Consider the following 26,074-nt stretch of genomic DNA (forward strand, 5'->3'; position numbering starts at 1 on the left):
GTTCCTGAGTGTTTTCTTCTGCCTCTTGAGAGCTGCTGTTGTATGTTTCCATTGTGTCTTTCATCTCTTGTGTTGTGCCTTTCATTTCCATAGATTCTGCTAGTTGATTTTTTGAACTTTCGATTTCTGCCTTATGTATGCCCAGTGTTTTCTTTACAGCCTCTATCTCTTTTGCCAAATCGTCTCTAAACTTTTTGAATTGATTTAGCATTAGTTATTTAAATTCCTGTATCTCAGTTGAAGTGTATGTTTGTTCCTTTGACTGGGCCATAACTTAGTTTTTCTTAGGGTAGGTTGTAGTTTTCTGTTGTCTAGGCATCTGAACTCCTAGGCCACCCCAATCAGGTTTTCCCAGACGAGAACAGGCTCAGGTCACAGAAGGAGGAACTATTCAGTATCCGGTTTCCCTGATGGTTTTTCTTAGAGGATTGACACACCCTGTGCTTTTCTGCCCAGCAGGTGCACCTGTCAGCCTGTCACTGGCTGGTGTAAGAGGGTGTGGCCTGTGGCTCTCCTCCCGCAGGCTTTGGGGTCTGGTTCCGGAAAGGCAGGCAGTAGAGCTGGGCCCCTCCCTTTCCACTTGGGAAGCTATGTCCCCTCCAGAGAGGTCATCTGAACATCAATAAGTTCTTTGTTTCTCTGACTCTGCTGGTCAAAGTGCTGCGATTTTAAAATGGCTGAGGCTTTCTTTACTGCAAAGCGCTGCAGGCTGAAAACAGCTGAGGCTTTCTCCACAGAGAGAGAAAGGGACAGAAAAGCTCTGAGATTCACCGTCAGCCAGAGATAGCACCCGATCCTCTGGGCTCCCCATTCTGAGACAGATATGTCTCCCGACTCTCCCAAGGTCAGTTGTCACCGAAAGCCTCTGTCTGCTTGTTGGAGATTCGCTGTCTGTATTGAGCAGTTAACATTAAAACCCCAGTTGGAGCTGGGCTGAGGTACACTAGCTTGTTTGGAGAGTTCTGCTCTCTAGCACCGTGAGGCTTCCGTGAGGGAGGGGCTGTCAGCTCTAGGCTTTCGGTGTGGGTCCGCAGTTTTTATTTACAGATTTTATGCTGCAATCTTGGGCATTCCTCCCAATTCAGGTTGGTGGATGATGAGTGGACAGTCACGTTTGTCTCCCCGCAGTTATTCCAGGTTATTTACTAGTTTTTTGATCATTTATGAATTGTTCCAGGGGGCACTAACAGTCTTCCACTCCTCTCTATGCCGCCATCTTAGCTCCTCTGCCTGGGCATGTTTTTAAGAAGTTTGAATTGCAAGTCTGACTCTTGAGGTTTGCATTGCAGGCTTTTCTCTAGGGGAATACAAATGAGGTGGTTTACTGAAAGTTTTCATATGCAGGAAAATGGATGAGTGCTTGCTCTTCCTGAAAATTCTTTTCATACTCAATAATGCAGCTGTCAGTTAGGGAGTTGCTTTCTCAAAAACTTACTGGCAAACTGTTACTTCCTGGTCTGTGCCTGCAATGAAGATCGTTTATTCATTAACAAGTCGTAAGCCTTTTTCGTGTGCTTTTATGCTGAAGGCAAAATGCCCCATGTGGTCAGTGTGAATGTTCTAGAGTTAAATTTCCTTCACCATCCTCTAGGCTTTTGATGATCCTGGTCATTTAATCTGAACTTCTCTTTTAAATTTGGAAAATCATCATAAAACAGATTAGCTTTGCTCTTACATTGATCTTTCTTTCAATTAATCAAAAATGCATTGATTTAGGAAACAAGATCATAATTAAGGGCGATGGGGCATTTGTATTGGGCTGCCAGAGGGGGCATTCTCAAAATGGCACACAATGAACTAGACTGAAAAAGCATTCCCCAACTATTTTCACTGATCATAAAATTGCTGCGCTATCCCACAAAAACGATCCCAAGTTCAGGGCCATGCTTTTGTGGCTGTGAGATGTCCAAATCTTGTTGACCTGAAAGTCCCTTGAGGAACTAACAGCATGTTTAATTTTGAGTGTGCCCTAAGGCCTCAGTATGGTGAAATTTATTGTTATAGTTTAGGATAATATTTTTAATGTCTAGTTTTTAAGTTAATAAACCAAAGGAAGTTTAATATAGATAGCCTGACCACTATGATTTTTGATATATGTAAAGCATCAGGAAAAAAATGAGCTAACCCACACATAACATCCTATGTTTGTGAGACATGAGAAATCCATAGTAAATGCTCTTGGTTTGGGTTCTCCCCCAGAAGCAGACCCTTAATCAAGGATTTGAGCGTAAATAATTTATTGGGGAGCTGATCCCAGGAAACACCAGTAGTAGAGTGGACAAGGGAGACAGAGAAAGGATGGACGCCAATAAAGGATGGGTTTTCAAACCACTGTGGGCACCAGAGTGAATCTCCCTGAATTCAGGGAGAGTGTGCAGACTAAGCTTCCGAGACACCCCACCTAAGAGGAGAGGAAGTGGGTAGTTGGTGGAGGGCTGCTTCTAGGGGTATTAAGTCTCTACCACTTTTGGCTTACTCCATGAGTGGACCAAAGGTGAACTGCTGTGTGAATGTCAGGGGGATAGGAAAGGGGCACCAACAGAGCTCCCTCCAAGTAAAAGTGATAGAAAGTGCAGAGGAAAAGCTCCATACTCTTTTAATATGCTAATGGGAGTCTAAAAATTCATTCCTGCAGAAAATAATTTGCAATAAGTAAAGCAGAAGAGAGAGAGAAAGAGAGATCTGAAACTAAAAGAAGTTATCAAAGATTTCCCTTTAAGCAATATATTGAGCTCATTCAATATTCACGAAATCTCCCATATTCCCTTTGTAATGACTGTAGGGATTCCTAACCAAGGAATACAATTTCTTTAATATGAGCTCCTAAACTTCAAGTCATCATACTAATAAATAGGCATCCAAAGATGAATAGGATATACTCTCTGTCCTATTTGAAACACTGATTTTTGCCTTTCTCAACATTGCATTAGTTTTTTGTTTGTTTGTTTGTTTAATTTGTTTTGTTGGTAGAATTACTTAAGCAACTCATACATGAAGAGATTTTAACTATCTCAACTGTGAGCATCAGGCTTGAGGAAATGGCGGGGTAGTGATGGAACTAGAGTCCTCCAGAAGACAATGAGACTGATGATAACATAGCTGCAAATCATACCATGGATAAATTAATGACTGCAGATGTTTGGCTTGGAAAAGAAGCGGGACTGGAAGAGCTGTCTTCAAACCATGTGAAAATCTGAAAAGGAGGAAATGTTTGTCTATTCTATTTTGCTTCCCGAGGTCAATCAAAGTGGGCTGTATGTGTTTGTGAGGGTAGGCCAGAGGAGGAGAGAAGGGGGTAGGTAACCAAGAGCTAGAATTAAGAGTTGACGTTCTTGCTGGCTCAAGGCAGGAGGAGGTGATGAAAGCCAGAGGAATGAGCCAAGACCTTGGGAAACTGCTGATGCCATCTTGCTGGAATTACTAAGAACAAACAAGTTCAAAAGACCAGAGGCAGGATTTAAGACAGGGTTACAGAACGGAGAGCTTAGATTAAGGCAAATGGGTCAGGAAGAGAGCAAGTTGAGAATAAATGAGGGAAGTCCTAGATGATGGCTGTGTCTAAAGGCCAGAGGCTGGGAGGGGCCAGAGATTAGAACTAGGACCAAAGGATGGAAGTGTTACCGGAGCCTGGTTGGCACCCGAGGTGAGCTCCGGTGCAGGCTCATTTTTCTAGTCTCAAGAAAGAATTCAGGGACAAGAGGAATAGTAGCAAGCTGTAAAGTTTATTTGAAAAACCAGCACACATGCGGAAATAACAAAGGTTGGTAAGAAGGAATACACGCTGGAGAGGTCAGCACGGGTGAGCCCCAGGAGAAAGGATGTACCGGGTTGAGCTATGTCCAGGTTTTTTTTGTTTTTGTTTTTTTTATAGAGGGATATATAGGGAAAAAAATATACCTATCGCAAACCATGTATTCCAGTTAACAGTATTTTAACATTCTTTCATCAACAGTAACAAATGTACTATACCAATACTATGAGTCAGTAGTGGAGGGGGATGGTTAGGGGTAGGGGAGGAATTGAGTTTTCTTTTTTGTCTTTATATCTTTTCTGAAGTAATGAAAATGTTCAAAAAATTGGAAAAAAATTACTTGTGGTGATGGATGCACAGCTGTATGATGGTACCATGGGTAATTTATTGTGCACTTTGGATCTTTGGGTAATTGTATGGTATGTGAACAATCTCAATAAAATAGAATTAAAAATATGTCCAGGTTTTATATGTTAGCCTGTTGCTATGCTTTAGGCTAGGGTTGGGGGTGGAGATTACCATTCTCCCCCCACCCTGGCTTAGCCCCTCCTTTTCCTCTATCTGGCTAGCTCAGCCGATTCTAGGAATTAGGGGTTCTCCTTTCACTCAGCCCCTCCTTTCTCCCCTTGCCTGTCTATTCACCTGTCAGCAGGTTCTGATAGGGTTTGGTCCCCCTTTGGCTTGGCCCCTCCTTCCTTCTCTCCATCTGGCTATCTATGGCTTGATGCTGACCCTCCATCTGAACTGACCAATGCCCCTGGCCTGCCCAGAGTGCCCTATGCTAGCCTGCCTCAGAAGGAACAGGAAAGCAGAGCTGCGTCAGACAGCCCTTCGTTCCCCAGACGTGCCCTGCACTCTCCCACCTCTCCACCTTGGCACGCAGAGGAAATCCTAACTCTCCTTCAGGCTCATTTCCAATGCCACCTCCTTCATGAAGCTGGTGTCCATCTTGCCCGCCTCAGCATGTCCTTTGTGCCTCATGATAATTTTTAGGATATTTTGCCTTACTTCTCCCACAAACACACACACATGCACACCAATTATTAATTCTCTGACAACAAAGACTGTCTTGCCCATTTTTTCATGCCCTCAGTCTCCAGCACGGTGCCTGCACATCAGAGTTCTTCATCGGATTCTCTGAACTCCCAAAGCACTTTCTCCACATCTCCTTCTGGACACGTCCACAATAAGAAACCAACAATAATCGTAGCTTCTCCTTATTGAGCCCTGGCTCTGAACCAGCCAATGACACTGACACTAACCTCTGTACCTCACCCTCTCATCTTGAAAATAGAGATAATCCTCCCTGCTTCATGGAGATGTTGTCATGGTCACATGAAGTGACGCAAGTAAGTCTTAGCACTGTGGCTGACAGACATTAAGCACTTGATAAATATTTTGCCATAATAGCAATTTGAATTAGAGAAGGACTCCCTGAGATCATTGGGCTATTGGAGAAGGGTTGCTACTGGCAGAACAAGAACTTAAATGCTGAGTGGAGAGGTATTGAAAACTAATGTTCCTTGTCTTACTATTTTGTCTACCATTTTGTCTCTTCTTTCTAGTAGAGAAGAGGATCCCATTTTCTGTGGGCACTACTTTTTAAGTAAGTCACAGAAACATGTTGCTTGTTTGTTGCTTAATTTGACCACAAGTCATCTGGGGGTTTGCATCAGGGAAATGATGCACAAAAGGCCTACACTTGAGAAAGAGGTAATTTGTGCAACAATCACTTATGGAGGGTGTTAATACCAAACATGTGCTAGGTGCTGGGGCTACAGTGGTGAACAAGACAGCATCCTATCTTCACAAATATTTCGGTGTCAAAGTGGGGGCAAGTAAACAAGTAAGGGCAAGAGGCTCATCACGCAGAATCTCTATCACACACAAACACAGGCAATTTTGCAAAGGCGAGTCCTCCACTGGGTGAGATTTATACTAAATAACTTAAGGGTCCTTTAAATTTTCCAAGATCTTGGAAAGGTCTGGGGATCCTGACAACTTTGGGGCAAAGCTCAACTAGCCAAGCTTTCTTCCTAGGCTCTGATAAGGGACTGACCTCCCACTCCTGATGCCCTAATGGAGCTAATAGCAAGACAGAAAAATGTGTTTCTGGTTATGCTCGTCTGTCCAAACTGTGCTCCCACCACATTTACTGTGCCTGTATCATTAGATTACATTTCTCAGCCCTTGCAGCCTTTAAATTGTTTGTCTGTCTCCCTCAGCCCATCAGAACCAGAGGTCAACAGTCGGGAACTGGTACCGAATCCTATGATTCACAGGGATAGTGCATGACCTACCATGCAGCCTGCAAATGCCCAAGAAGATGTTTTACACTTAGAATGGTAGGAAGTGTGGAAAAGGCCATTTCTCACTGCAAGACAGAACTTGGAAATGTAAGTCAGTCACCTGTCTGTGCAAGCACAGAACAGCTTCCTCGTTGAAACACCAGAGGCATCAAAAGATAAGAGTAGTGACCCTGACTCCTGATGAAAAGCTCCATGCATCACTCTCTTGCTCATACTCTCCAGTCACCTCCCACCTGATGCAGAGGACAGCCAAGGCCCAGACAAGGACCTACAAGGGCCCACGTGGCCAGCCCCACCCAGGCACTCGGTGCATTTCCCTTGCAGCTCCTTTTTGCTGGAACTTCCTTCCACCACGTATCTGGGTGGCTCACTCCCTCACATCTTCCTGACTTGGGCTCAAAAATCTCTCTGTCAGAGAGGACTTCCTGGCCCTCTAAAAGAACAACCCAGATCCCACTGTGCAGTCCCTATCCCCTTAGCCTTTCTTTCACGTGATACCAGTCATGACCACCTGAGATGTGTTTGCTTGTTTATTTTCTTTTCTCCCCACCCCTCGCCCCAGTTTGCAAGTTCTACATAGGTTCAGAATTGATCTGACTTGTTCACTGCTGTGTCCTCAGAATCCAGAAGAGACCTAGGCTAAGAGTAAGCCCTCAATACAGATTTGTTCTAAATCTTATAGGGAAGTGCCAAGGTCTCGGAATGGTCCCGACACATAAAAATGAAAAATAAAGTTAGGACTTGCTCTATCAGAATTCAAAACTTAATAGAAAGATACTTATATTCAGGCAGAGTAGAATTGATGCAAGTAGAGAAAAATTGGTGGGCAGAACAGAAGAGACAGCTCTAAAATAGACTCTGTGTATCTGGATGCTTAATATATGATCGTGGTGGCAATGCAGGTCATGGGGAAGGGATGGACTCATCAAAAAACAGGGCTGGGACAAGTGGTTATAAACGTAGGGGAAAAAAAGAAAGAAAAATAGTACCATATCTTCCATGTACACAAATATAAGTTCCAGATGGATTAAGACTTAAATGTGAAAGGCAAAATTAAAAATCACTTATACGATAATATAGAATATCTTCATGTCCTCAGATTAGGGAAGGATTTCTTAAATATGATGGAAAATACATTATCCATAAAGGAAATAACCGATAAACTGAATTATTACCTTAAAACAAGAACTTCCATTTACCAAAAGAAATCATAAGCAGAGTGGGGTAAAAAAACTCAAGATGGGAAAAGCTTTTACTACACAAATAACCAACAAATAATAAAATATAGAACTACACCCTAGAAATCCTTAATAACAAAGACAAACCAAACAATTTGCAAAGTAGGCAAAAGATTGGAATGGACATTTTACAAAACAGGAAATCCAAATATGCTCAAATGTATTAATAATATGGAAATGCAAATTAAAACCACAATGATATCAATTTCATGCACACATTGACAAAATTAAAAAGTTACAATTCCAGGGATTGGTGTGGATGTTGAGCAATTGGAACTCTTTATACATGGCTATGTGCTCCAGGAGGAAGGTGCAAGAACATTCAACACCTTAATTTTTGTATAGTCCAAAAGAGGAATCAATCCAAGTATCCACTGATAGCAAAATGGATAAGTAAATCATGTTATAATCAGACAATGAAATATTCTATTGCAATGAAATGAAATGAAACAGCGCTGTTCTAGTTTGCTAATGCTGCGGAATGCAAAACACCAGAGATGGATTGGCTTTTATAAAAAGGGGGTTTATTTGGCTACACAGCTACAGTCTTAAGGCCATAAAGTATCCAAGGTAACACATCAGTAATCGGGTACCTTCACTGGAGGATGGCCAATGGCGTCCGGAAAACCTCTGTTAGCTGGGAAGGCACGTGGCCGGCGTCCACTCCAAAGTTCTGGTTTCAAAATGGCTTTCTCCCAGGACGTTCCTCTCTAGCAAGCTTGCTCCTCTTCAAAACGTCACTCACAGCTGCACTGAGTTCCTTCTCTTTGAGTCAGCTCATTTATATGGCTCCACTGATCAAGGCCCACCCTGAATGGGTGGGGCCACGCCTCCATGGGAATATCTCATCAGAGTCATCACCCACACCTGGGTGTGGCACATTCCAAGCAAATCTAATCAGCACCAAAGCATCTGCCCCACAAGACTACAGCAAAGATAATGGCGTTTGGGGGACACAATACATTCAAACTGGCACAAGCGCTATACTGGATGAATCTCACAAACAAAATGCTAACTGAAAGAAACAAGTCAAAAAATATTCTTTGTGATTTCAATTATATTAAGTTCATAAAAAGGCAAAATAAATATACTTCAGGGATGTAGGGGTGCACATATGTTTAGAAATATAAAGAAAAGCAAGAAGTCATTACCAGAAAACTCAGGCTACTGGTTACTCCTCAGGGATGGGATATAAATTGGGACATATATTTATTTTTTGGCATTATCCAATAAAACTGAAGCTGTGCATATCCTGATGTTCCTCAATTCCATTCCAGGGGATATACCCACTGGGGCCTAGAAAAACTCTCAGACATGTGCATCAGGAGACAGATTCAAGAATGTTTTTCCCTGTGTTGTTTGTAATCACAAAATATTGGAAGCAACCAAACCGTCCATTGATGGGAGAACTGCAAAATAGTTGGGATATATTCATCCATTGCAAACAAATGAACTAGAGCTACGCAAGTCAACGTGGATGACTCTCACAACCTAATACTGGGGGGAAAAAAGGAAACTCATAGAAGAACACATGAACCCATTTACATTTGAATAAAGTTCAAAAGTATACAGAACTCAACACAGTGCTATGTAGAGCTCTGTGTGGTCAGCCCCTAGAAATGTGGGGGGACCAAAGTGAGATGTGCTGTACATGGAAAATACAGATGAGATTTCAAAGAAGTAGCATGAGAAAAAGAATGTAAAAATCTCATTAATAATTTTTTATATTGACTACATAGTGAAATGACTGTATTTTGACTATATTGCATTATATAAAATATGTTTCTAAATGAAGTTCACCTGTTTCCTTTTATGCATTTAAATGTGGCTACTGGAAAAATTCAAAATCACTTATGTGGCTTGCATTTGTGGCTTACATTATATTTCTATTGGACAGTGCATATGTAGTAGACTTTGAAAAGAAATGATAAATACAAAACTTGGGTTCAAGGTTCTTATAGGTGGAGGGCAGTGGTGTGGGATGGGCACACAGGTGACTTCAAAGTATGGCTAAGATTGTATTCTTAAGCTGTGCTACAGGGATGCAACTGGTCATTTGATTGTTATCCTCTATTCCTTCCATAAATATTCTTTTCTATATTAACTTTTAATACAAGTTTTGATAAATTATAAATACATTGTAAGCCTCATTACCTGAAAAATAAATTTTACATAATTAAAAACAAATCTAACTAAAACTAAAAAGACCAGTGTCTATTAGATGATACTAATACACATTAGATGTGTAGTCAGGAAGGGCATAAGGATAGAGATTCGAGAGGACTGTCCATCATGGGAAGAGAGCAGGGACAGGGCATTCGAGCCAGGGGAACAGCAAGTGTGAAGGTCATGAGGTGAGAAAGAGCTTCTCATGTTCTAAGAACTAAAAGGAGCCCAGCAGGATAACAGGATTTTGAGGGAGAGGAAGATGAAGAGATGAGCAGGACCTCACCATGCTTGGGGACATGGTAAGGGTCTGTAACTTTTTCAAAATGCAATGGGAGGCCATGGAAGCATTTTAAGCATGGTGACAAATGGATCTTCTATTTGCTTTAAAAAGATTACTCTGTCTACTGAGTGGACAATGTGTTGGGTGGAGGGGAGGGGGTGTTGCCGAGAGCAAGAGGGGAAACAAGGAAACTAGTAAAGAAGTTACTGCAGTTGTCCAGGCAAAAGATGATGGTGGCTTGGGCTAGGCGGTAGCAGGAGGAATGGAGAGAAGGGGGAGTACATGGAATTTCACTCTGAGATGGAATCAAGAACTGGCTGACGACTAGCTGTGCACAGAGCAGAAAATGGAGGCATTGCAAATGAATCCCAGATACTCCCAGATTTCTGGCTTGAGAAACTCTCTGGATGGTGTAGTCTTTCCTGGGATAGGGAAGACTTGGTGGGGAAAGGCATAAAATCAAGCGTTTATTTGAGCATTTTAAATTCAGTCTGAAATACCCAAGTGGATGCATCAAGTAGGAAGGTGGATAGATGTGACTCAAACTCAGAGGAGAGATTTGGGATAAAGGTTTTACTATGGGAGCTGTCAGCAGATAAATGGAGCTCAGGGACTTCGCAGTGGGTGACCCCTAGAGCAGGAGTCAACCAGCTTTTTCTTTAAAGGGCCAGAGAGTGAATATTTTAGGCTTTGCAGGCCCTACAGACTCTGTTGCAACTACTCAGCTCTGGCACTGTAGTGAGAATGGAGCCTTAGACAATATGTATACAAACCAGTGTGCCTGTGTTTCAATAAAACTTGACCTACAAAAAGAAGTGATGGGCCAGATTTGGCACATAGGCCATAGATTGTCAACCACTGCATGCAAGAAAAAGGAAAGGGTCCAGACCAAGCCCTGGAAAACACCAATTATGGCAGAAGAAGCAGAAGTTAGCAAGAGACGGGCACCATCACCCCCAGGAGAGACACGTTAGCTCGAGGATGAGTCTTAAACAATTATAAAGTGTGAGTTCATTATTCACATTTCAGTATCAATGGATATTTCATAAGCATGTTCTTCTCATGCTAAATATTATGTTTCCAGGTCATGTTTCCAGGTGCAATACTCCATTTGGAAGGTGCAATACTCCATTACAGACTCTTTTATCCCTTGAAGACCCATCTAACAACAGGTGAGAAATTACTGAATTTCTGGAAAACACACCTCAGCTGTGGAAGGGAAAGATGATATGTTGGGGAGTGTCACAGTATCCCTGCTTCTCCCCATTGGAGGAAATGTGCCTTCAGCCCAGGCCTCAATTTGTAAATTACTCTACCCAACGGAGAATGAGCACAATAAAATTCTCTCCTCTCAGTTCAGCAGAGGACATGGGAGATAAATCAGAGGCATCTCGCCACAGCCCAGGCAGCTCAAACTAAGAAAGATACAGAAAACTGCAGAGCAGAAAACTGCTGGAGAGTGATGCCAACAGCAGGCTAGAATTCTGTCATGTGTTCAACAGGTATTAGATGGAGCTGCCTTATTAGAACACAAATGGTAATGTCAAATAGTTTCATAATAGTTCACAATTTTTAATGAAATGTAAATTTAGAAAATATGATCCTAGTAAGGATAAAGAATTATGGAACTGGGGTTGGCAAACTATGGCCTGTGGACCAAATCCAGTCCATCACCTGTTTTTGTAGTTTTATTGGAACACATTCATACCAACTCATTTACATATTATCAAAAGCTGCTTTCTCTCTACAATGGCAGAGTTGATTCATTGCTACAGAAACTGTATGGACTGCAAAGCATAAAATATTTACTATCTGGCCCTTTAGAGAAAGAGTTTGCCAACATTTGGTATAGGACATTTTGAAGAAAATCAGCAGAACATTTCCAGCAAAAGAAGGAAAGAAATCCAAATTAGGGGCAATCTCTCAGCCACATCTAAATAAGGATTTCTCAGGAAATAACAGAATCTCTCCATCTACCACATGTAATTTTATGCAATTGACTGTAGGTAAACTGTTTAAAGTTCTTATTCTATAATGTTAGAACAGAAGTAATTTTCAATGAATCCTTGGAGGTTTTTATAAAATGTCTATTTTAAGAACCAGTTTCTGTTATAAGCTTATATGTAGGTAGAATGGGCAAACTCTCCCTAACCATTGCAAGCAAGATTAATGCCCAGAATAGGAAAAACCAAGAGACAAAGACCACTTTCTCTGATGCTTATAGAAGGGCTGCTTTAACCAGGATTATCTTTGTCAGTATATGCAACACATTAAGGAAGTTCTAACCCACATTTTTACTTCCATTTAATCCTTTCTTGTCTATGATAAAAAGCAAAAGTGGTGCTCAATTCGGGAATTTACTATTCATTAAAATGTCACTGCCTAGAGGATGATTTAGCACAGAGAAACAGAACTAGGTATCAAAAAAAAAAACCTCCGTTATATAATTTTCTCTACCACCAACTAGATCTGTGCTATCAACCCCTGATTATACACTGTTCTCTAGTATTTTCTCATCATCTTCCATGTAGGTCTGCTACTCCAGGTTCAATTGTAAGCGCCATAACGGCTGGGACTGTTGTTTAAAACTTTTCCCTTTCTTCCCCAGCATCTATCAAAAACCATGGAATCAATTCGGTGAAGTACTTGTTACATAAATATCTGAATTTAAACATTTTCCAGGCATTCAACTCCTTTATAATGAAGTCACCCATAATGTTGAACCCTGATTGGGTGGATAAGACAAAAGGAACCAGCATTCCACAACAGATATGCACACACACACACACACACACACACACACACACACACACACACACACACGTCATGCATAGTTTAACCCTCATTCTCAGAAATCTGGTCCAGGAAGAGGCCAAGGAGCCAGGAGACACTGGAAGAAATGTGAACCCAGGATATCTGATCACTCTAAGAGGGACGATAAAGAAGATAAATTGATGAGTGGAGGTATGGGGGACAAAGGGTAAGAGATCACATGAGTATCTTGGATTTGGGAGAGTAGCTAAGCTAGGGAGGACCAGCAGATCCCAAAGCTCAAGGGAGGCAGTATCAAATGTAGTGAGCTAACTAAGGCAGGACAGAGGAGATAGGAGCTCCAATTTTTAAAATGTCTAGTAGAAAAAGATAAATTAAGAAGGAAAAAAGATGTTACTTGGGACAGATAATGTAATCTTAATAGATGATAGAGAAAGCAACCCTACTCAACCCAAAGCCATTATCTCTTTCTTCTCCATTAAGAATGATCATGGCTGACAGGTATAAATCAAATAGTGAACTGGAAACAAAGATGGGTGAGAAGATGGTTAAGACAGCAACAAGTCCTTCTCTATGATTTTAAGTTCTTTAGCTTGAACCAATTACATCTCAAGACTCTGGACAAATGCAGACATGAGATTATATTTAACAACTTTGAAGAATCAAGAAGTATTTGAAAGATGCTGACGACATGAACACACCATGTGGTTCTAATCCTTAAAAGGGAAAAGGAGAATTCTGTGTCTATAAACCAATGAGCAATTTATAGAACAAGCTTTTAGAGCAGGTTCCTGAAAAGACTATTTATAAAGACCAAATGACAGAAGTGGTGCTCAGGAGGAGAAAAGATTCACTCAGGACCAATAACATTTGGCCATTTGATTCTCATTTCTGATGGAGACATCTGACTGGTAGATCAGGGAACGTGGTAGCCAGAGAGAATCTGAAATCTAGCAATCTGATACCTAGCAAGATATCTTTGGGGACAGGCTGAAGGAGAGTTGGGCAGATTTTTACTGGTTGAACACACTTGCTTCATAGAATCTCATGGATGGGTCAGGTAGCCAAGGGGGAAGATACCAGTAGCTACCAAGAGACTCTATGCTCAGCTCTCACTATTCAACATATCAATCACAGATTTGGAAGACAATATCAGTGGTATGATGACCAAACATGTGAACAGCAGGAAGCTGGGTATGTCAACTACGTGGAATACTCCAGGCTCAAAGAAGCTTTGACAGACTAGATTTTCAGTTGTTAGATTGTCTAGTTCATATCTCATAATCTTTTCATTCCCTAAGCACCTATCTTAGTGCCTGACACTGTTCTCAATTAATTATTTATGGATGGACAAATGAATTGGATGAATACTTTGAAGACTCTAAGAAGATGAATTTAGTGTGGGAAACTGATAGTTAACCACCAAAATTTGTCCTCCTCTTCTTACATAATAATAGAGTTACAGATGGGCACATGACTGGTCAACTAGTCTACATTTCCCAGCCTCCTTTGCAGTTAGATGTGGTGATATGATTGAGTTCTCACTCATTAAATGTTGGCACGTATGATGACTGCTCCTTTCAGTTCCGTCTTAAGATGTTGAGGGGCCTCTTATACATTCTCGTTCCTTTTTCTGTTCCTTGCAACTGGGCCAGACTGGACAGTGGCCCAGCATCAAGGATGCAGATGAAGACAACGTCCTAGGAAAATGGAGAGCCACAAGATGGAAGAAGCCTGGGTCCCTGGATGACCACATGGAGCAAAGCTGCCCTGATGACCTGGACCACTCACATCAAGACTGTCAGAAGAAATCTAAGCCATTGTATTCTGGGATTCCTTTGTTGTGGTAGCTTAGCCTTCACCCTAACACCCAGGGTTCAAGGTGAGGTTGCCTAGCCAATAAGGAATGGACCAGGGATAAATTCCATGAAGTGCCCTTTTGTCAAAGGAAAAATCTAATGGATGCACAAATACAGAAGAGGACAAATACAGCTGAAGAGTTCCATGTGTGAAAAAGTCTCAGAGATGAATACAACTCAATCGTGTGCTATAACTCGGGCTGGGGGTGGGGTGATTCTATTCTTAAAGTGTGCCCTGTAGATAGAATGAGGGCCAAGCTTGACTTTCTACCCTAGCCAGACAGCATCTAACAGCCTTCAGTTCAGTGTGTGGAGCTTGAGGATCCATGTTTCTTCACTGGGGCTTCTCAAGTACCTCATGGGAATTTGATTATATCTTAGTGGCCCATGAGTGCTAGCAAATTCGGTTAAAATTTTAATTTTGGCTATAATTCTCAAGTGGCAATTTGGATGCTATGAAGAAGCACATTCAGAGGAGAGAGACCGGAGTGAAGAATAGATTTACAATTATGTCCCATGAGGAACATCTGTCGGATTTATGTGGGGAGGAGTGTTTTGCCACAGTGAAGAGGAACCTTGGGGAGAACAAAACAGTAGATGTCTTCAAATAGTTGAGGAACTCCCATGAGGAAGAGAAAGGGGATGTATTCTGCATGGTATCTGAAAAGCCCAAGCTTGAAACTGCATCGGGAAAAAAAAATCTAAAGCAGTACTCCATATAAACCTAATGTATAAACATCTAGATTAAAAAAAATAATACCTAAGGGATTCCCATTGAGTTTTACAGCAGAATTCTCCCTTTACAAAAGGATTTACCCTTCACAAAAGGATTGTTCTTTTACTAGGAATTTCCCCTAGGCTTTTAAGCCTTTTGACACACAAAACAACCTTAGAAAAGACAGGAGTTCCTCAGTTCCTTGGCCCAGTCAACAGGGCTAATGTAAAGACTGTTTAATAAAGAAACTATTGACAGAAGTGTGAGCAGAAGCCAGGGGAATCATGAGGGGTTGGGCTGCAGTATACCCCTCAGTTTACTCAACAGGGTGCCCTTACCACCTCTAGGCCTGAAGGGCCAAGGCAAAGGGCAGTTACCAGAACCTGTAGACAGCAAGAGTTGTGTGGAGAGGGCTGCGTGACAAGAGCTGTGACTTCCCTTCAGCCAGGGGACATAGCTTGTGATGACCCTACGGGAGGAAGTTGGGGGAATAAAAACCCTGCACCTCACTCACTTCCCTTCTCGTAATCTGCCAGGGCTTCCCAGTGGCTGAACCCAATCAGAAGCCAGAGAGGCAGGAAGCACATCCATGGAGCCCATGGAAGAGGAGTAGAAGGGGGGAGAGTTGGCCCCCAGGAGCAACAGGAAGCTATCGAGGAAACGGAATGTGAACCTGAACTTTCTACTTTATGGATCAACCATTCTGTCAAGCATCTTCCTATTCTGTCCCATAACTAAGCAATACTAAAGAAAACTCAGTTGTAACTGTCACTGAAACAATAAGTGTCAATTAATCCAAAATGAAAATGAAAACTCAGCATGCTGAAAGTGAAGTTGGTGGTTTTGCATCTCCCTCCATTCATACGGATAAGTACTCTCTTCCTCCCTTCATTCTGCAATACATTTGCAGGCTGAGACGCTTCTATTATGTGCTAAACCTATGGCAGCCAAAAGACAAAGATTAGAAAATTCCTCTTACAGAGAGAGAGAGAGAGAGAGAGAGAGAGATAAAGAGATATCCAGTAATATTCTTGGGCCTAAATGTTTTGTTTGGATTTTGAATTAGACAAATGTTCATTCACCACCCTCGTCTGCTCAGAAGAGTAAAACCTGTCTCACTGGCACTTTTAATTTCAACATGGCTCCCTCTCCCAGTTATAGTGCATAATTTTTTTTTAAAAAAAGCCTTGGGCCAGCTCACACATTTTCTGCTGCAGCTGTTTTCACTGACACTGTTGCTCCCTTGCACTGTTTTCTCCTTCCTTACAGCGCTCACCACTTGCATCATAATTATTTAACGTGTCTGACTCTCTTGCTAGACTGCGAGCCCCTGAAAGGAAGAGTCATGCTTTATTCATCTTTGCACCCTGCAGGCCCATGAGCACCCTCCGCAGAGTACACATCTAACGACTACTTGTCCAATAAATTAATAATGAAGTAACCTTGCCGTCCATCTTTTCTTCCTTGAGGGGAAGGATTCTCCAACTCAAGGAGTTGTGAATTATCAAAGAAAGAGTAAATTAAGGACAATGTAGCTTTAGTTTTAGTTATATTACATTGTCTTCTAACTTCTGGAATTTGGTTTAGTTAAATGTAAATCTCTCACCTGCAGGTTTTTCCAAATTCTTTCATTTCTTTGTAAGAACATGGTAATTCTATAGAATCTACAGGGTAATCTGGTGGCTACATGGCTTTTTTGGTCTCATTATGATTGCAAGAGAAAACCCAGATGTTTAAAGCATGCAATACTATTGGTTTTAAATACTGAGAATAAGGTGGTTAATGCTCAAACCAGAAAATTCAGTTAACTAGACTACCTAATTCCTCAACCTTTCTGGAAGGATCAGTTAACTTATATGTTAAGGGTCTCTGGGTGCTCTCTTAAACTTGTTGAGTTGAGCTTGACTGACTGACTCTTCACTGGCCTTCCTATCAGCAGGTACCATAATTTAGTCACAACAAACACCGATCCGTCTGTAGACCAAAGGAAAAAAATAATTTTTCATTTAATGGTCAGCTGGTGCATGGCAGGGGGATGGGATGGCATTGGGATTGGCTCTGGACCTTCTGCAGCAGCAAACACTTTCCACTCTGCCGCATTTTTCCCAGTCCAGGTTTAAACCAGGAGGTGGCCTGCACAAAGCCAGGCCTTCCAGGGGATGACCTTGGAAGAGGAAGGATCTACTGCATCTGTCAAAGCCCAAGGGGGCTTTTGCAGCCAAAGGACTAAAGAAGACGCCAGGCACGTTTTGGGACATGAGCTTTTTTGGGGGGCGTTGGTTGGTTTTTACAATGGAGATTTATTAATCTTGCAAGTTTACAATTCTGGGGCTATGAAAATGTCCAAATCAAGACCATATCTAGACTCTGAAGACCGGCTACCAGTGACGTTGGGCTCCTCTGTTAGATAGCAAGGCACATGGCACCATCTGCTTGTTCTTCTCTCCTAGGTTTCATTGCTTCCAGCTTCTGGCTTCAGTGGTTTCCTCTCTCAGCTTCTCTGGGGATTTTTTTTTCTTCTGTGTTTTATGCTTTTGTAAAGGACTCCAGTAAGAGGATTAAGACCCCCCTCCCCTGGGGAATTCCTCAACTGAAATAATATAGTCAAAGGGTCCCACCCACAATAGGTCTACACCCACAGGGATGGATTAAAAGAGCATGATCTTTTCTGAGATACACATAGCTTCAAACCATCACCTAAGGGAAAAGATCCTTGGCAAGGACATCACTGATCTCTTAAGAAACTCCATCTGTAAGTTGAAATAGACCCCTTTATTGTGATGTAGGGGAGAATGGACAGGGGAAGGCAAGGGCAGCTGGGGCACAGCAGAATAGCTGGAGCAGCAAGGGAAGACCTTCCATGGTAACTACGGGGGCCACACTAAGTTATCAACACAAGTGACAGTCTCATTTTTAGACTCCCAGTAATAAATAGAAGACATTCTGTTTTGCTGAGCAGTTTAGGCAGCAATCAGAGACATGAACTTTTATTCAGGGCTTACTTACTAAAGAAATGGAAGTTGGTCACATTGCCCTGGATTCAGGAGCTGCTCTAAATGGTGGCAGGTTCAGAGCTCAACGTGAAAATACTTCGCAAAAGCAGTGGGTGCCATAGAGTGGTTTATAAGGGTTAGGACAAAGACATTCAATGGGTATGAGAGCATAAGTGTGGGCGCAAGGGTCTTGGGAACATAGGGAGGGATCAATTGTAGTCAACAAGGAAGAGGGGAGGATTATAGGTTATTTTGTAGATACTAATATCTCAGGGAGTTTTGGGGAGGGAGGTAGTTTCAGGAGGGATATAAGCTATAGATTACATTTAGCACTGGAGGCCTGATCCTACAAGGAGAGTAGGTCAAACCTTAACTGACCTAGGTCATGCAAGCTGCTGTGTGCACAAGCTTCAAGGCCCTTAGAGAAGGCCCTGGACCTGAGGCTCCCACAGTGTCTGTGATGGCAGTGGCAAGACTGTACTCTGACTTTGGGATCACTACCATGACATGAATAAGGCACAAGAACTCCCCAAAGTCCAACTCTGCTCTGTGCCCCATGCAAATAGCCAGTGCTCAATCTCTTCCAGTGAATTCATCGCCAAGCGCCAAATCCATTTCTTCTTGGTTAGGCTGGCCATCTTCTCATCTCCAACCAGACCTTCCTTTTTTTGAAAGGTCATCTTTTATCATCTTTGGCTGAAGTCAGTAGAGAGTAACACTAATTTTCCTACCTAGCCCCCTCATCCGTTACCTTGTCTATCATCAAGGAAGCAAAACAAAGTCTATAAAGCAGAGGAAGGAAGAAGAAAAGATGGGGAGTTAGTTTATTAATTGGGTGAATCTCAACAAACATAAAATTGAGTGAATAAAGCAACTTTATGAAATTATGTACCTCATACATCACCATTTATGTCTGTGTAGAGGAAAACCCTAAAACAGAACTAATAGCATTTGTGAATATGCACATTATAAATGCATAGATTGGATATTGCCAAATTCATGGTGGAGTTTGCTTCTGGGGAGAAACAGAGGGAAAGAGAAAGTGAGGGAGAGGAATAGGTTTAGTATAGAGATAAGAGGACATTTCTAGTTTGTTTTTTTTTAAATGGCAACATTAAATGAAAAATACAAAATGGTATCATCTATTGATTCTAAGCAGCCAGTATACACAGGTGTTTATCACATAATCTATAATCATTTATGAATTATTTTTTAAAAACTTTCAAGAGTAATTACATAAATAAAAGACACAAAAAATAACACAATTAGTGTTGAATAATATAGAACTGGGTATAAATGAGCAAGAGGTTGCATCTTCCTACTCCTACATTGTGATTGCTCACCTGAGTGGGGCTCTCCCAGCTCTGATTAGTATGACCTTGGTGACATTTAGTTCCAGTAGTGCTGCCTTTCAATTCCAATTGATTGCACAAATTGCACAAAACCCTCTGAAATGGAAACACATGCAATTGTGTTAAAAGTTTGAATTGAGGTGACCCTAGCCTACGTTCTCCCTCTGTAATTTCTCTGACCTAGACTAGCAGGGATTCTCAAACTTGACCTTATATCAGGATCATACGGAAGACTTGTTAATACACATGGCTGAGCCCCACCACTAGGGTTTCTGATTCAGTGGGTCTGGGGGAAGGCCACAGAATCTGCATGTTTATATCTAACAAGTTCTCAGGTAATACTGACAGGGCTGGTCTGGGGCCCACGCTTTGAGAACCACTGGTCTAAGGGAAAAAGAAAGAAAAGCTTAATTAAATAAAGGCTGATTTTAATGTAGAGAATTTATAACTGATGACAAAATTTCAAATCAATGGCAGGGTCCAAAAATATCAAGCGTTGTTTAATAGAAACACAAAATATTCCTAGACAGATGAGTGAGACATGCAATACAAGCTATAAGTTAATGGCTACTTCCTGATCGTCTGTTTCTATAACAAATAAAGATAGAAAAGCCAGTCTTTCATTTTGTAGCCTCTAGTTCTACTACCTTCAGTAACCACCCCCACCTAAATCCACTTGATCCCCCAACATTTACCACACGCATCTGTCGCCCCAAGAGACAGGCTTCCAGCTCATGCCTGCCAACATTTCCAGATGTTTGTTATTTTATATTTTACTGCTAGGTTTCCCAAGAGCCCCGATAATTACTCCAGTGACTGAAATATATAATAAACTTTGAGGATGCTTTCTGAAAAGAAACATCTTGCTTTTTGAGCTGTTTCAAAGAACGCAGCTTGGCAATTCATATTTTACTGAGCATTTATTTTCAAAACCATTTTATGGATAAACCATCCCCGCAAAGTTGTGTTTTGATTTCTCATTGCAATCTTCAGATATGGAGGAAAGAAAACATACATGAAAATACAGGGGTAAAAGTATAACAGCCAACCATCATCTATCTGTTTTAAAACGCCATCTTCACAAAAGCTAGTTTTATTGGATATCTCACAATATTTTCCCTGTGGAGAAAAGGCAAAAACAACTGTCCATTGAATAGCAGCTGTGGCTCTTTTCCCTCATCATAGCATCCAATCGAACTAGAACTCTTAGCAAATTAAGCACTATGGAACAAGAAAGAAGGAAAAATAGTGACAGCCTCCATAAATGTTCCTCAGCTTCAATAAAGCAGGACTTCACCAAGAAGTCCTCTCACAATGTGCCGCTTATTTCTCCTTTTCCTGGAACATGGATTCTGGATGCTCAAAGAATCACAGCATAACAAAAGCCCACTAAAAATTACTGTAGCTGGGCATAATTCAAGATATGCCACAATGCGATACCATTTCACACCCACTAGAATAGCTACTATTTTTAAAAAAGGGGAAAAGACAAGCATTGGAGAGGATGTGGAGAAATAGGAACACCCCTTCATTGTTGGTGGGAAGGTAAAATGGTGTAGCCGCTGTGGAAGGCAGTTGGACAGTTACTCAGAAAGTTAAGTATAGAATTACCATATGACTCAGCAATCCTGCTTCTAGGTATATACCCAAAAGAATTGAAAACAGGGACTTGGAAAGATATTTTCACACTGATGCTCATGGCAGCATTATTCACAATTTTCAAAGGTGGAAGCAACCCAAGTGTCTTTCAGCTGATGAAAGGATAAATAAAACATGGTATATACACACAATGGAATAGTATTCAGCCATATAAAGGAATGAAGTTCAGATACATGCAACAACATGGATGAACCTTGAAGACATCATGTTGAGTGAAATAAATCAGACACAAAAGGACAGATATTATATGATCTCCCTGATATGAACTAATTAGAATAAGCCAATTCATAGAGTCAGAAACTAGAATATAGGTTTTCCAGGGGCTGGGGGCAAGGTAGGGAATGGGAAGTTAGTGCTTAAATTGTAAAGAGTTTGTATTTGGGTTGATAGTAAAGTTTTGGTAATGGATGGTGATGATGGTAGCACAACATTGTGAATGTAATTAACAGCACTGACTTATATATTTGAATGTGGTAAAAGGAGAAATTTTAGGTTGTACATGTCACTAGAATAAACATTTTTTAAAAACATAGGACTGCACAACACAAACTGTTTACCCTTTTGTAAACAATGGACTATAGCTAATAGTACAAATATAAATACTTTCTTTCATGAATTGTAACAAATACAGTACACTAGTGCAAGGTGTTAATAATAAGGGGGTGTATGGGAACTCTGTATTTTATACATGATTTGTCAGTGAACCTACAACTTCTATTAAAAAAAAAAATTATGGTCCCAGGATATGATTTAACACAAGAATTTATACATTAGTTCAAGAAATTTCCCTGTGGTCATGATATGAAGGCTCAAGAACATCAACTAAAAACTATTATTCAACATCCATGGGCTCCAAAGCATTGTGGTTGGCACATGGGATGGGAAGAGAGGGAAGTTGCAGTCTGACTTGTGTCAGCTTATAAATGAAAATCGGCACATGATGTCTTACAAAACATTGGCATAAGCAACTGAGGAGCAATATAGCTACATAAAAAGTATGTAGTGATCCAAAACATACAAAGAACTCTTAAAATGCAATAATAAGAAAGCAAACAATCCAATTTAAAAAGGGCAAAATATCTGAACAGACACTTCACCAAGGAAGATATTCAGATGACAGGTGTTCTGGTTTGCTAAAGCTGCCATTATGCAAAATACCAGAAATGGATTGATTTTTATAAAGAGGAATTATTAAGTTACAAGTTTACAGTTCTAAGGCCATAAAAGTGTCCAAACTAAGGCATCAACAAGAGGATACCTTCACTGAAGGAAGGCCAATGACATCCAGAACTCCTCTGTCAGCTGGGAAGACACATGGCTGGTGTCTGCTGGTCCTTTGCTCCTGGGTTGTGTTTCAAAATGGCTTTTTCCAAAATGTCTCTGAACTCCTGTCTCTCTTAGCTTCTCTCGGTTCTCTGCTTGGTTCTCCTGGGGTGTTTCTCTCTAAGCATCTGGGAGCCTTTTCTTAGCTTCTCTGGGGCAAATTCTGGGCTTCATCTCTTAGCTTAGCATCGCCAAACATCCTTCTGCTTGCATCTCCCAGCATTTCCAAGTGTCTGGGTCTGTGTTGGCTCTTCGCTTCTCCCAGGGGCAAATTCCGGATTACATATCTTAGCTTCCCTCCAAAATGTCTCTCTCAGCTTCTCTGAGCTCATTCTCTCTATGAGCTCTCTTAAAGGACTCCAGTGATCTAAGACCCACCCAGAATGGGCAGGGTCTCATCTCCATAGAAATAATTGAATCAAAGATTTTGCCCACAGTTGGGTGAGTCTCCATGGAAACACTCAATTGAAAGGTTCCACCCAACATGATTAGATTAAAAGATCATGGCTCTTCTGGGGTCCATAACAGTTTCAAACAGGCACAGCAGGTAAGCATATGAAAAGATGTTCACCTTCATATGTCATTAGGGAATTGTAAGCTAAAACAATGAGATACACACCTATTGGAATATACCTATTAGAATGATTAAAATCTAAGAACATTGAAAACACTGAATGCTGGCGAGGATGTGGAGCAACAGGGACTCTCACTCATTGCTGGTGGGAATGCAAAGTGGTGCAGCCACTTTGGAAGTCAACTTGGCAGTTTCCTACAAAATTAAACATAGGCTTACCATACAATCCAGCAATCGCACTCCTAGGTATTTACCTAAATGAGTTGAAAACTGACATCCACACAAATATCTGCATGTGAATGTTTCTAGCAGTTTTGTTCATAATTGCCAAAACTTGGAAGCAAACAAGATATCCTTCAATAGGTAAATGGATAAACAAACTGTGGTTCAGCCATATAGTGGAATATTATTCAGTGATAAAAAGAAATGAGCTCTTGAGCCATAACAGTCGTTCAATGCATATTGCTAAGTGAAAGAAGCCAGTCTGAAAAGCTGTATACTATATGATTCCAACTATATGACATTCTGGAAAAGGAAAAGAGACAGTAAAAAGATCAGTGGGTACCAGGGGCTCAGGGGGAGGGGGAGGGATGACTGGGTGGAGCGTGGGGCATTGTTAGGGCAGTGAAACTATTCTCTGTGATACTGGATGGTGGTTATATGACATTACACATTTGTCAAACCCACAGAAATGTCCAACACAAAGAGTGAGCCCTAATGGAAACCAGGGACTTTAGTTAATAATGATGTATCAATATTGGCTCATCATTTGTAACAAACCTATCACACTAACGCAAGAGATTAATAATGAGAAACTGTGTGTGCAAGGGAGGGGGGACATGGGAACTCTCTGTACTTCCTGTGCAAGTTTTCTGTAAACCTAAAACTGCTCAAAAAAATAAAGTCTATTACTAAAAAGTATAGTAATAATATAGTAATAATCTCAATGAATAGAATAGGCGACTGTGGCTAATGCAGTTTTCTATTCCAATGAAGACCAAAAAGAATGTTTTTTTCTGCTTACTGCTCCAGTGTTGTTGCTAGCACGTGGCTGGGGTGGGTGCTTTACTCAACTCCACTCCAACCTCCTTCTGTGCATTCTTAGACTGCAGAGACTTGAAAGCAACCAGCTCTATTTTCCTGATCCCTTCCAGCAAGAATTGTGGATGGGATTTAGATTCTGCCTGACAGCTGCATTCAGTACTTGATTTGGAACAGGGTTGTGTGAGAAGAGAGGTCAGGTGGGAGAAATCCACTTTGCACGTGCAGACCCCCACTGAGGTACCCGTCTCCACTGGCAGTGGCCAAGGCTTTGGCTTCCTGACTCAGCAGAGCCAACGTGGCTTCAAAGCAGCACTTTAGTACTTGCAGCCCACTCAAAAGGTAGCTTTCTAATTGTGGAAGGAACAGGAGTGTCCCTGGAGTCCCAGTTTCCTGGTTGGCTTTGAAAGTTGCTCCTGGCAGTCCAGCTTGTGGTCTGTCTCTTCAGCGCTTTCAGTGCTATTGCCACTTAATATCCCACATTATTCCCTTTCTGCTTAAACAGACTAAAATAGATTCTGTCTCTGTAACTGAATCCCAATAAATACAGTAGATGTTCATACCTCTGCCTTAATAAACACAATATAATAAATGTACTTGATGCCTAAGATCCTTAAAATCCCTCAAAATCATTGTTAAGAAAATAAAGGAGACTTTTGTTCAAATTAAATTAATGGATGCCAAATCCCTGTGAACTTCTGGGAGTGGCTTAATTCCATTTGGACAAAAGTCTTCTTTCATACTATCATAGTAAGCAAAATACTATAGCTGTAGAGGAATCCGGAAATCAAGTGAAGAAGATACTGAAAGCAAAACCTACGATCAAATCAACAAGCATGGGTGCATGCTGATAGTGGGGCTCATATTTCAAGTAAAATGGTAAAGTCTCCAACAACAGTCCCGGAAAAGACAATATGAGCTTTTTTTTCTTTTTTAGCAAGAAACTTCTCATAAAATGCAATGTTTTCAGGGCCGAAATGGATTGAGGCTGAGTGTTTGCCAGCAGAAAGGCCAGAGGGCCTTAGTGGCCTGGACTTGGATAACTGGACTACAAGCTCACCAGGAATTTTTTCTCTCTGTCTCTGTCTCAGAACATTCTGGACTCATGGCTGCCTCCTTAAGCCTGGCTTTGCTGTTGTTTCTTCTTCACTTCTGTCCAGATGTCTGATAGGTTCTGAATAAACAGCTGGATCATGTCCAGCTGCTTGTGCCTGTCCTCCAGGGACACACAGGTAGATTCCTTCAGGTGCTGGCTCACAGTCTGGAAGAAGTTCAGCATTGCCATCTTGATGGTGCTAAGCAGGGGTTTCTTCTTCTTGGCAGCATTCTGGATGGGCAGCAGCGTTCTGGATGGGTGCCCAGTGAGATTCCCAGATGAAGACATCGCTGCGGGTGTGGTCCAAGGGCATCTGTAGCCTCACCAGCTAGTTGTGCTGCAGGATCTCGTGGCCTTCTCCCCCATGGAGCGTGCCAGCCATGCCCTGGCATGCTCAATCTTCTCCTGGCCCTCCTGGCCTATGAGGTCGTGGTGCTCACCAGGGTCTCGCAGTGCTCAGTCACCTCATGGATCAACTTGACCTTCAGCCCTGGGCTCGGGTCACTGCACAGCCAGCCCCGAACCCCCAGCCTGACCACCTCGGCCCAGGAGGCAGCCCCTGGAACCAGGGCTGAGGGGCAGAGGCTGTGAGGACGTTCTCCTGGGTTGGTTTTTGTTTGTTTCTTTGCTTGCAGATGTAAAGGGGTAGAGAGTCTACAACATGTTGTTCTGAAGTCTACACCTGATTTTCAGGGCCGGTTTCCCATCTCTGACTTTCTTATCTTTCTTTTGGTTTATCTCCCCGTCCAAGGAGGCATTATTAACTGGGTGTAGCTGTGCTCTGTATTAGGTGTGTGTGTGTCCACAGGAGGGGGGCAAGAGGAGCTGTAAGACCCTCTCTTTCAGGGTACTTTGGGGCAGTTTCTCCAGAGGCTAGTGTCACTGACCTAAAAAGGTCACCCCTCCTCCTTAGTTATGAAGTGGCAGGATCCCAGATCTTTAG

The 26,074-nt window shown here is 41.7% G+C and overlaps 1 protein-coding gene and 1 long non-coding RNA gene across 2 annotated transcripts in view; one reads left to right on the forward strand and one right to left on the reverse strand.

The window, feature by feature from the left end:
- Positions 1 to 785: 785 nt before the first annotated feature.
- LOC119523833 lies at positions 786 to 16,604 on the forward strand. Its single transcript, XR_005214670.1, has 4 exons — positions 786 to 844; positions 5,317 to 5,357; positions 10,832 to 10,919; positions 15,630 to 16,604. It is a non-coding gene; the product is annotated as an uncharacterized LOC119523833 (long non-coding RNA).
- Positions 16,605 to 19,443: 2,839 nt separating this feature from the next.
- The window catches only part of CTPS2 (CTP synthase 2), a 383,279-nt gene continuing 376,648 nt past the window's right edge, over positions 19,444 to 26,074 (reverse strand). Inside the window, exon 17 of the mRNA XM_037822637.1 lies at positions 19,444 to 19,534. Within this exon, the coding sequence (XP_037678565.1) occupies positions 19,498 to 19,534 (37 nt within the window). The 3' untranslated portion in view covers positions 19,444 to 19,497. The remainder of the gene's footprint in view (positions 19,535 to 26,074) is intronic.

The sequence above is a fragment of the Choloepus didactylus genome, chromosome X (assembly GCF_015220235.1).
Source record: "Choloepus didactylus isolate mChoDid1 chromosome X, mChoDid1.pri, whole genome shotgun sequence".
Classification (NCBI taxonomy): Eukaryota; Metazoa; Chordata; class Mammalia; order Pilosa; family Megalonychidae; genus Choloepus; species Choloepus didactylus.